Source organism: Suncus etruscus, chromosome 8 (assembly GCF_024139225.1).
Source record: "Suncus etruscus isolate mSunEtr1 chromosome 8, mSunEtr1.pri.cur, whole genome shotgun sequence".
NCBI lineage: Eukaryota > Metazoa > Chordata > Mammalia > Eulipotyphla > Soricidae > Suncus > Suncus etruscus.
Window position 1 is genome coordinate 124,422,412 of NC_064855.1, and position 12,152 is coordinate 124,434,563.

The 12,152-nt window shown below is 57.4% G+C and overlaps 2 protein-coding genes across 2 annotated transcripts in view; both read right to left on the minus strand.

The window, feature by feature from the left end:
* ARHGEF7 (Rho guanine nucleotide exchange factor 7) overlaps positions 1 to 12,152 on the minus strand; it is a 496,685-nt gene that overhangs the window by 409,211 nt on the left and 75,322 nt on the right. The window lies entirely within an intron of this gene.
* Positions 653 to 9,515, minus strand: LOC126015574 (inactive ADP-ribosyltransferase ARH2-like). The gene is made up of 7 exons (XM_049778136.1): positions 7,450 to 9,515; positions 4,724 to 4,888; positions 4,232 to 4,357; positions 3,999 to 4,139; positions 3,076 to 3,203; positions 2,143 to 2,275; positions 653 to 1,410 (listed from the first exon to the last, which is right to left on the minus strand). The coding sequence occupies exons 1-7, from the start codon at positions 7,664 to 7,666 to the stop codon at positions 1,253 to 1,255; spliced, it is 1,068 nt and encodes a 355-aa protein (XP_049634093.1). The 5' UTR covers positions 7,667 to 9,515; the 3' UTR covers positions 653 to 1,252.

A 12,152-nucleotide genomic window follows, 5' to 3' on the forward strand; every position in this document is an offset into this window, starting at 1 on the left:
CCTGCCCGTACCCACTGGGCCCAGTGTGTGGGGAGCCCACCAGGGTAAACTGTCAGGTACTGGTTGTCAGGTACAGCTATGAGGGGAGGCTGCATTTCCGACAGTCGCCAGTGGGGGTGCCCCTCCTGCCACACCAGGCGGGACCTAGGAATTTAGGTGTGTGAAGGTCCGACAGGGGAGTGGGACATGGGGTCTTTGCATGGTGGGTTCCCTGCACAGGAAGCAGGGTCCCTGTCCCAGATGTGGGCCCTGCCCAGAATTTAGGGATCCCCTCACGGAGGTGGGATACTGCAAGATTGGGGATCCCTGTGCAGGGAATGGGGTCCCTGCACCGGGTGTGGGCCCTTCCCAGGAGTTGGAGTCCCCACTTGGAGGTGGGATCCTGCGAGAAGTTGGAGTCCCTGCACCGGATGTGAACCCTGCCTAGGAATTGAGGGTCTTCCCATGAAGGTGGGATCCTGCTTGGTGCTTTGCCCTCACCCTTAGCTGATAGCAGCAGGTTAGTGGATTATTCTGGAAAGCAGAGTGCGCAGCCCCAGGGCCCCGGTGCAGACAGCCTCCTGGAGCCTCCTGGAGGCAGTCAGGGGCCCCGTCAAGCCCGCGCCCTGCACCCTGCCTGCAGATGCTGTCTGGCAAGAAGCTCCCAGGCTGCTCACACACGCCCAGCTTTATTCCACGACTGCACTGCCACAGCAGGCTGGGTACTAGGAGGGCACAGAGTGCCAAGCACTGCTCACCCGTCCCCTCTGCCATCGCGCCAGGCAGGTTTTCAGAGCTGACGATCGATCAACAAGCCAGGAGCCAAGCTGGGAGGAGGGTGGTGAGGCCACACTGCAAGGTTGTGCACTCACACGGGGTGGTTAGAGGCAGGCACACCCGACAAGGTGGGAGAGATGTATACACACACACACACACACACACACACACACACACACACACACACACAGGGCAAGGAGGCTGAGCCACAGGAGAAAGCAGTTTTGTGGGCTGAATGCAGGTCAGAGCGTGTGAGTGGGGAGGGTGAGGCAGGGTGGGAGCGGGCGACAGTTTATGGGGAGCAACTGGGTGGTCCCAGGCTGGTGATTGTGGGGGGGCATGAAGTGCAGCCCCCAGTCAAATAGCAGGGGTGGAGGGCCGAGAGGTGAGGAATGAGAGCTACAGGGCTGAGAGCTGTTGGGCTGAGAACCGCAGGGCTGAGGGCTGAGGGCTGGGCTCCCGGGGCCCCTGGAATGGCCTTGGGAAGGTGATGCCATTACTTCTCCTCTGTGGACAGGCGGTACAGGGCGGCGCCCAGCTGCTCCAACTGCGACCGCTGCTCCAGGGCCCCATACAGGCTGGCAGGGACGGTGCCGAGGCCGTGCAGCAGCCCAAAGAGGCAGCCTGCGATGCAACCCGTGGCCCCACTCTCACCTGCAAGGGGCCGGGGCTGGGTGTCACCGTTGGAGCACCAGTAACCCTGCACCCACCACTGTCCCCACCCCCAACTGTCCCCTCTGCCTCACCATTTCATTTCATGCACCTGCCTGCGATGCAACCCGTGGCCCCACTCTCACCTGCAAGGGGCCGGGGCTGGGTGTCACCGTTGGAGCACCAGTAACCCTGCACCCACCACTGTCCCCACCCCCAACTGTCCCCTCTGCCTCACCATTTCATTTCATGCACCTGCCTGCGATGCAACCCGTGGCCCCACTCTCACCTGCAAGGGGCCGGGGCTGGGTGTCACCGTTGGAGCACCAGTAACCCTGCACCCACCACTGTCCCCACCCCCAACTGTCCCCTCTGCCTCACCATTTCATTTCATGCACCTGCCATCACCCTCGCCCCTTGCATTGGTCCTTTCGCTCCTGTGCTGACCCACCATTCTCCACCATCTCCCTGCACCTGCCCCTCTACCCCTCCAGCTCTCCATCCACTCCTGCACCTTCTCCTTCATCCCAGCACCTCCTCCTCCACCCCTGCATCTCCCCTTCACCCACACACACCCCACTTTGCCTAGGGTCTGCAGGCTGGATTGCTGCTCCAGAGGGGACAGTGTGGCCTATGCCAAGCCTCTTGTGCTGCACGTGCATCCCGTGTCTGGCCACCACCTCCCAGGATGTCCCTGGGACATTCTCACTCTGCCCCTGAGGCTGCGGCTCTCACCTCCGTGGAACATGGCGCGCTGGCAGAGCTCCACCCAGCTGTCCCCGGCCCCTAGGAGGGCATCGTAGGCGATCATGGGGGCATCATGTCCTCGCCGGCCCCCACGGCCCTCCGAGCTCCATTTCTTGTAGGCCTGGAGGGAGAGTCATGGCCCAGGTCCTCACGGGAGCCGCCAGACCCAACATGTTTGGTCCCTGGTCCCTCACCCACCCTGCTTCTAGAGTCCAGGAAGGATCAGAGGTCTCAGCGGGTCACATGTGTGGGACACTGTGAGAGAGAGGAGAGGAGACAGATGGACAGGACAGCAGCCAGGCCCACAGCTCAAGCCCTGGGCCTTGTATGCTCCTTTGGGATGCAACATAAGAGCCTTATTTTCCTGCATGTAAGGGAGGCCCAGGAGAAGGAGATAAAAGTGCTGTGTGAAGCAGATCAGAAGGGAAGGCTGAACCCTTCCCTCCCGATGCTCCTTCCTGACACCGGACTGGAACTGTGGTGGCTAGAGCTAGAGCAGCCGCCTCACTTGCTTAGACTGGCCTGCAGCAGACAGATTCACAAGCAGGTTGAATCCCAGATCCCCCCACAGGACCCAAAGTGCTGGGCTGGTTCTTTCCTTCTAAAGACTTTCGCGTCCCACCCAGATGGGCTTTACCTTGAGACTAGATTATCCTCAGGGATCCTGTGGGCCTGCAAAGTCTTCACGACTTGAGTCTCTGTGCTCTGGGCACAGAGTGCAGTGGGGTGAAATGAGAGGGACCTTCCTCCTGTTATACGTAGTTTAGTCAGAGCTAGCTGACCCCGCCCATGGGAAACCCCTGCCCAGACCATCTTCAGAGCCACAGGTGCCAGTCCAGCCACACTGTCCACATGCAGGGCTCTGGCAGGGGGCCGGGCAACAGGGTCCACGTGTGCCCAGGTCCCGTCCGCTCAGCTCACCTTTTCTCTCTCATCCGCGTCATACTGGTTGGGGAAGGCAGCCTCGTTCCCCGTGTCCTCACTGATATTTCTCTCCTCCAGGTAGAATTGCCATTTGGCTTCGAAGTAAAACCAGTGCTCCTGGTACTCTGCTCATGAGAAATGAGAAATGGGGTGCATAGAGCCAGCCCTGCTCTGGTGAGTGCTGTGGAAGTTGTGTACTGAGCAATGTGGGGAGAGGCTCATGAGACACATAACTGACCTGCCTGGGCAGGAAAGTCCAGCCTCGGATGGCCGCTGGTGGGCAAAATGGGGCGGGCCGCTCCACACGCAGGGGGAGGTCTGAGGCTGCTGACCCCGTGGGCTGGTGGCCTGAAGACCTGGACTCATGGGACCAATCCTAGCCCTGCTCTTTTCCTTCCCAGTCTGGAGCTGGTGAGCAGGGTGGGGCCATGGCCAGGACGGACCCCAGGAGCCAGGAATCTTGGGCACTGTCCCGGGGTTGATGCTTCCTGGCTGCTGTGCTCCTCCCATGGGTCAGGCTGGGGTGCTTCATGACTACTCTAGGACCGTGAGATTGTGTGGTTCTTGCCTTCTAAGAGCAGCGTTGGGTGAGAGCTCATTGGATACAGACAGGGGCCAGAGCAATAGCACAGCAGTAGGCATTTACCTTGCACACGGCCAACATGGGACGGACCCGGGTTCTATTCCCGGCATCCCATATGGTCCCCTGAGCCTGCCAGGAGCGATTTCTGAGCACAGAGCCAGGAGTAACTCTGAGAGCAACCAGGTGTGGCCCAAAAACAAAACAAAAAAACCCCACAAAAAACAAAATACAAAAACATTGGACACAGCCAACACAGGCCCTGTGCAGGGCACGCCTGGTGTGTGTGTGTGTGTGTGTGTGTGTGTGTGTGTGTGTGTGTGTGTGTGTGCGCGCTCACCTGCCAGGTGCCGGATACTCCTCTTGCAGTATTCCTCAGCCAGAGGCACCGTCCGCAGCATGTCTCGGCCCCACTGCACCAGCGGTTTCCCTTGTGCCGCATAAGAGGCGAACAGGGCAGTGCACAGTGACCCCAGGAAGCCTATTGGCAGGAGGGAACACTGGGCTGGGCCCGTTTCTGCAGCCTCCGCGTCATGTGCAGGGCTGACGGGGGAGGCCATGCCTGCCGCCTACCTGTGGGGTGGTTGTGTGTCATCCGCCCGCACTCCACGCTCACTTCCACCAGTGTTTGCAGCCGTGCTGGCTGCCAGTAGCGCATACCGATACACATGGCCTTGGTGGCGGCCCCGAAGCCCGAGCCTGCAGGACAGCAGGGCCCTTCCTGTTTTCGGGCAAGGCTCTCCGTGGTCCCTGTGCCTCCCTCCACCCCACCCCTGCTGTCCCCACCAACCCGCTGTCCTCCAACCCCTATGCTATGGGTCTGCTTCCTCAGGCCTGTCCCCTCAGGTTTGATCCCCTCAAGCCTATCCCCTCTGCCAGTCCTCTCAGGCCTGTCCTCTCAGATATGCTCCCTCAGACGTGCCCCCCTCTAGCCTGTCCCCTAGATCTGCTCCCTCTGACTTGCCCCCCCCAGGCCTGTGCCCATAGATCTGTCCCCCCAGCATATCCTCCTTGCTTGCTTCCTGCAGCCCTGGCTCCTCCTGCCTGCTGGGCACTCTTGCTCACCCTTCTCGTTGAACGGCGTATGCCAGGCTAGCAGGTAATTGTTTGGCTTCAGCTGTGCACAGCCTTGCACAGTGGCAGGGTCTGCATGTCGTTCTGGAAGCTTCTCTAGGACCTCCACGTAGCGCTTCACCATCTCGCGGTACAGGTCATCCAGGCACCAGTAGTCTGGGGTGGGGGTGCCCATGGAGCAGGATCTCAGTATCCCCATCAGGGCACCCACATTTCCTTAGGACCCCAAAAGGAGCCACATCTGGAGCTTGAGATGTGTCCATCAGGGCTGATCTGACCCCCTGGCCCCAGCTGATGGTGGCTGATGAGGGCTGCCTAGCGCCCCTCAGTCTCTGCTTTGTGCTGCCCAGATTTTGCCCGCTGGGTCACAGGCTGGGCTGGCTCCTTTCAGGGACTCTGTCCAGGCCCTACCGATCTTGGGGTGTTCAGGGCAGGGGCCCCCTCAGCCACCCACCCTGGGCAGGACGGTGCTTGGCACAGAGCCCCACTCTGGGGCAAGGGTGCCTGGCAGTGGCTGCAGGGAGGTGGGGCCCGTACTCTGGCGGGAGAAGAGCGTGGAAGGCTCTGCCCAGGGGCCAGTGTAGTGGGAGCAGCTGTAACACCCAACTCACTCTTCCCCTTGGAATTGCTTCTGCTCAGAGGTAAACTACTCAGGGTAAAGAGACGCTGTGGCCTTGAGCTTGAACACACACACGACACACACACACACACACATACACAAGGCACAGATGCAACATACTGTTGCACATGCACACAAGGAACACACACACTCGTGCATGCACACACTGTACCCATACGCACAGACACAGGTACACACATGCAACACAGTGCAGGGGAATATAATGCACCCATATGCATAGACACAGGTACACGATGAACCCATAACACATGCACACACAGGAACACATGAACACACTGTACCGTATTCATAGGCACATGTGCACACACAGGCACAAGCCATGTACACATGTACCCATGTCTGTGTTCACACATGTACCGACACCACATGTACCCACACATACATGCATAGGCACACATGAACACACTTTATCCATGTGCATAGATACATGTGCATGCAAGCTACTTATACATGCATGCACAAGGCAACTCAGTGAACATGTGCATGTGTAACAAACCACATGCACATAGACCCAACACGTCCACACACCCACAGGCATGCACACAGACACACACATGTATACAGCATCCTCAAACACCCATGTATGCCACACACATGTACACACCTGCACACACACAGGAACATGTGTGCAAAACCCAAGCACGCAGGTTTTCCTGCTGTCAAGCCTGCAGCTGGGCTCAGCTGACCCTGCGAGACAAGGTGGCCAGTGGCTCTGAGCCTTCACGTCCCTCAAGTCCAAAGCCCCTCAGCTCAGGCAGGCTGTGGGGGTGGACACCCTGGACATCTCCCACCCCAGCTCTGTCTGGGAAACAGATGAGGAGGGGAGTTACCAGGAAGGAGCACGGAGCCCCACGGGAAGAATGACAGGCATGGGACTCTGCTGGGTGGGCCAGCACCTCCACAGACACCTGCCCTGCAGAGACCACCTGCCCCCTGAACTCCCTGCCTTTCTGCACACAAGCCCTGCCCCAGGCCTCTGCGGCTACACAGCTCAAGCCTAGGTCTCGGTGTCAGTGGCAGTGATGGAAGGAGCCGTTGGACACTGCTCCCATAGATCTGTCTGGCAGGGTCTGCAGGGCCAGTGTAGGGGGTTACAGGGTAACCCTTTCTTGGGGAAGGTGTATGTGGAGGTTGTGAGTGTGTGTGTGTGTGGCATATTTGGAGGGTGCACTAGACAAGTGGAGGGCTACACAGGTTTGCAAAGGTTGTGAGTGTGTGTGCAGGGATGTATGGGGAATGCAAGGGTGAGTGTGTAATTGTGTGTGTGGACGTGCAAGGGATGCATAATGTGTGTGTTTGTGTGGGGGGACAAGTGGGAGTGGTCCTGTGTGGTCACACAACTCCCAGCCACCCCCCACCTGCCTGCGGGCCTTGGGGACAAGGTACGAGGTCCTGGCCAGTACCCGTCCCCTTCTCTCCATGTTGACCTTCCTGCAAGTGTGGCCTGAGCACAGGGACCCTCTGCCCACTCCTGCCTGCAGTGCGTGACTATATGGGGCCCGAGATGAGGTCTGTGCAGGATTCAGGGTGTGAAGGAGACGCAGGGGCCAGGCCAGTCAGGCAGTTCTCTCGGCCGCATGTAGGGTCAGCCCCAGACCCCTGCAGCAGAGGGACCTGCAGCTCATTGTCCACAGGACACCTGACCTCCCCTCCTGGGCCCGTGGGATGGCACATTCCTGAGCAGTGACTGCTGAGCTAAATCTAGACCCACGCCTCACCGGCGGGGGGGGGGGGGAGGGGGGAGGGGCCCAGCATGGGCCAGGGCACAGGTGACCACAGGGTCTGAGCAGGGGTCCCTCCAGCCACCGCCAGCCTCACCTGCAGCTTTCCCAGGGCCTCCGCTCTGTCAGATTCTAGGCTCAGCCTCAGGCCAGAATCTCCCCTTCCTGCCTTGGGATGCAGAGAACCCAGCCAGCCACAGGCCTATGGGGGTGCGGGTCCCCTGTCCTTCCTTCTTTGTCCCCGGGGGCCACAGAGCACTGCTGAGTCTTAAGACAGAGCCCAGCTCCCCGTGTCAATGAGCAGGTATGGGAGCATGACTGTTGGAACCTGGCCCCCAGCTGCCCTCCTGCCATACCTGTGGTGAGTGCCGCGGCCGTGGCCATGTGCATGGCGGTGTTCTCACTCACTGAAGCTGGCCAGCTCTCCGGTCCCAGCTCCTCAAGGCGCCGCAGCTCCTCCTGGACCGAGGCGCGTCTGGCTCTGCCCTCGGCACGGGCATTCCTGCAGCCCAGGGAGTCCCCCACGGCCCCGAGCAACATGGCAGCCTGGAAGGCCTCCATGCTGCCAGCCATGCCGCCTTGTCCCAGCCACGGGGCCGCAGTCAGCTGCTGCTGTCAGACGGCCCCGCCTGCCTCTCCCCAGCACCAATGAGAGCTTGGCCCTGGGGTCGCTCCTGTGTGTCTACAGCCGTCACCTCAGCCAACTGTGACACTCCTGTCAACACTCTGGGCATCAGCCCTAGCCCTACTCTCCCGGCCTTGCTGTCTCTCCAGACTCCACCCCTACTGCACACCAGAGTGGTGCCTCAGTGGCCGAGAGACCCCACAAGGAAGCTGTGGCATCCCCATTGCTACTCAGCCACAGCCAAGTGCTCTCTCACGCCCTGACTTGCTCACAGTCCCTCAGTGAGGCCCGGCCCAGCTCCCCACTGTAAGGATCTTCACACACCATCGAAACGGTGAGAGAGAGACTGGACAAATCACTTCTCGCTGGGCCCAGAGAGCCGGCACAGGGACTGCAGTGCTTGCCTTGCATGTGGCTGACCCACCTGGCGGGGGTCACAGTCTCCCTGTCTTCCTCGTATCCCTGGAGCTGCAGCATCATCACATTCTGAAGCCAGCTGCAAGTGCCTGTGGCTCTTGGGAAAGTGCTCTGGTGACTCAGTGCAGAGGAGAAGTGTGCCGGTATTGGAGGGTGTGTGGGGCCCCACTAGCAGGGTCATGAGAGCCGGAGCACCAGGAGCTCTGTCTGAGCTTGAGACACCAGCAGACACGGTCACCTGCTCCTTCTGCCAGCCAGGCAACGTGTCTGGACACTGGTCCCCTGGACGGGGAGCCCAAGCCTGCCTCCTGGCCAAGTCCCTCCCTATGCTGTGTCCAGCACCACGAGTCCAGCCACACGACTGCGGCCAGAAGCCCTTGCAGAGCAGCCAGAGTGACTGTGAGGGCCCCACCAGTGGACCCCTCCCCAGGTTTGAGCACCCCCAGCTGGTGGGACCTCAGCACCAGTGACTATGGCACGCAGGGGCTCTCTGCAGGATGCTCTCACAGAGTCACGCCAGCACTGCCCAGGGCACCAGGCGGGCAGAGACACCCTAGCAGTGTCCCAAAGGCTGGACATGAGCCTTCCAGGAAGCTGGAGCCATTTCTGGATCCGGAGAAGCGGCCTGTATGCTGCCCTCTCCCTATTTCTGTCCCCTGCACATATAGCACCAGGTTTTGTGTTTTTGATTTTGGGCCCATCCTGGCAGCACTCAGGGCTTACCCCTGGCTCTGCACTCAGGAATCACTCCTGGAAGACTGGGGGGAGGGGGAACGACCCTAAGGGATACCGGGGATGGCACAAAAGCCCTTTTCCGCTGTGCTGTTTTGCTGGCCCCATAGCACCAGGTCTTAAGGGCAGTGTTATCTCTATAAAGTGACGAGAACCCTATATATCCCTAGAAGGGCATTTCATCCACAACAGTCAGAAGCCAGTTATGTGTGCTACCACTTGAGCTATCTCCTAGCCAAAAATAGCCACTTTCCCCCTTCTGTTTTGCTACGTGTCCAGGCTCGGCAGTGCTCAGGGGCCACCCCAGCTCTATGTGGTGCTGGGAAAAATCTGGGTCTCTAGCTGTGGCAAACAGCTGATTACACAAGTTCCGATTCTGGCAGAGCGGTGGATGGAGCCTGATCAGACAAATTGGGGTCACGGTCTTTAGAGAGGACCTGAAGATGGTTCCACTGAGTGAAGTGAGTCAGAAGGGGAGGGACTGATAGAGGACCCCTCACAGGTGGCGCACAAAGAAGCAGAGGAAAGGGCAGGCGCGACTGTAGTGGTTCGAGCATTTGCCTTGGAAGTAGCTGACCCGGGTTTGATATCCGGCGTCCCCTATGGTCTCCCGAGCACAGCCAGGAATGAGCTCAGAGCCAGGATTATTTTGTTTTTTATCGTTATTTTTTTAGACTTTATTTATTGATTGATTGGTTTTTGGGCCACAGCCAGTAGCACTCAGGGACCACTTCTGGCTCTGCTCTCAGAAATCACCCCTGGCAGGCTGGGGATGCCAGAAGTTGAACCAGATCCCTCCTGGGTTGGCTGCATGCAAGGCAAACATCCTACTGCTGTGCTATCTCTCCAGCCCCTATTGTTATTTTTTAATTAAAAAAAAAAAAGGCAGAAGCAGAGGACACAACAGCAAATACTCAACAATACAGTATTCTCAGCAGCTGAGAATTAGTTATCAGCAGGAAGCTGATAACTGGCAGGAGTGGGGTTGGGGTGGCTTGGACTAGAGTTGAGAGGAGACACTGGGTGGAATGTCTCATGTACGAAACCCTGCCTTTATCAGTATTGTAAATTATGGTACTAAAACCAATTAAAAATAACTTAAGTGGGCCAGAGAGATAGTATGGAGGTAGCTGTTTGCTTTACATGCAGAAAGATGGTGGTTTGAATCCTGGCATCCCATATGGTCCCCCGAGTCTGCCAAGAGTGATTTCTGAGCGTAGAGCAAGGGGTAACCCCTGAGCGCCAGTGGATGTGACCCAAAAACAAACAAACAAAAATACCACAGTGGGGAGGACATTTGCCTCGAATGCTTCCTACCGGTCCGGGTTAGATCTGTGTTATCCCCATATGGTCCCCCGAGCCTGCCAGGGTTAATTTCTGAGCGTAGAGCTAGGAGATACTCCTGAGCGCCGCTGGATGTGGCTCCCAAACAAACAAAACAATAAAACCCCATCCATTTAACATTCTCTTTTCTTTTAATTAAAAAAAATTAAAAAGCCCTGTTATTCTGGCATCCAGGCATTGCATCCCACCACTATTGTTTCGAGGGCCGTTGTTCAGACCTGCGTTCTCAGTGGAGCTGAGCCTCTGTGCTGGTCCGCACAGGACACTTACTTTCCACTTTGGACTCCTTTGCTCTTGCTTTCCCTATTGGTCATGGCTGGGACATGCTTCCCACCACACTGTGCAGACAGACTGAGCGACACTCCCCAAGGTCTGTTTCTCGGGGGGATGGGGGGCTGCACACTTTCCCACAGTCTCAAAGGTCCCCCGCAGAGAAGTTCCACACTGGGCTGCTCAGTAGCTGGTTCACCCTGAGACAATGGCGCCTCCTCCCGGCTCTGCTGGGCACACCCTGCCTTGATGGCACCTCTGGGGGTGGTGTGGACAAGCCCGGGGAATGTGCCAGCTGTCATTAGAGGGAAGGACATTTTGCAGATCTGTCACCAACAGGCGCAGCTGATAGCACCCAGGCCAGCAGCAGCTCCGCTGAGGACATGCCGCCCTGCCAGGGAGTTTCAGCAGCTAAAAATACGATTGTCTCAGCTGTCAGCAATAGGGTGCACTGACTGGGTCAGGGCGGGGCTGCGGGACTGGGCAATTCTGTCCCTGCTCCCTATCAGGGCCTCCTGCTGCTGAGCTAGGGGGTGGGGGGAAACCCAGCCTGCATGAGGTATGGGGAAGGGGGAGGATGGTGTGAATAATTCTGAGGAACAACCCACTCTATTTACCATTAGCTTAAAACCTGAGGGAAAAAATGTATAATGAGTTACAAAAGGGATGAATTTATAGACACATATTAAATAAAATTTCAAGCTGGGATTTTTTTCTTTTTGGTTTCTGGATTACACTCTGGTGCTTAGGGGTTACTCCTGGCTCTGCGCTCAGAAGTTGCCCCTGGCAGGCACGGGGGACCAAATAGGATGCCGGGATTTGAACCACAGTCCCTCCTGGATCGGTTGCATTGTTCAAGGCAAACGCCCTGCCCTACCACTGTGCTCTCTCAGGACCCTTAAAGCTGGGATTTAATGCACAACATAGATGCAGAAGTTTGTGAGACACAAAAATCATTTATGAACTATGTACCTTAAATATTACTGTGAAAGGGGCCAGAAAGGAGGTAAGGTGTTTGCCTTACATGCAGAAGGTCAGTGGTTCGAATCCCAGTATCCTATCTGGTCCCCTGAGCCTGCCAGAAGCAATTTTTGAGCATAGAGCCAGGAGTAACCCCTGAGTGCTGCCGGGTATGACCCAAAAGCCCCCCCCCCAAAAAAAAATTACTGTGAAAGCTTTGTAACTCACTTTGGCCACAATGAGAAAAAAAAAGCATTTATGATGAAAATCTCTTTACTAGTTGCTGAAAATGCCTCCTTTCTGGAAAAGTCTGCAGAATCTAATTTATTTCTTCTGCTTTCCTCCTCCTCCTCCTCCTTCTCCTCCTCCTCCTCCTCCTCCTCCTCCTCCTCCTCCTCCTCCTCCTCCTCCTCCTTCTTCTTCTTCTTCTTCTTCTTCTTCTTCTTCTTCTTCTTCTTCTTCTTTCTTCTTTCTTTTTTTTTTTTTTGGACCTCACCCAGTGACACTCAGGGGTTACTTCTGGCTCTGGTGCTCAGAAATTGCTTCTGGTTTGGGGGACCATAAGGGACATCAGAGGGCTCGAACTGCAGTCCATCCTAGGTCAGCTGCATGCAAGGCAAATGCCCTACTGATGTGCCACTACTCCGGCCCCACTATAAGCTGCCTCACCACCTCCATATCCCACCCCGCTGGATTCCCACCGGGCTGTGC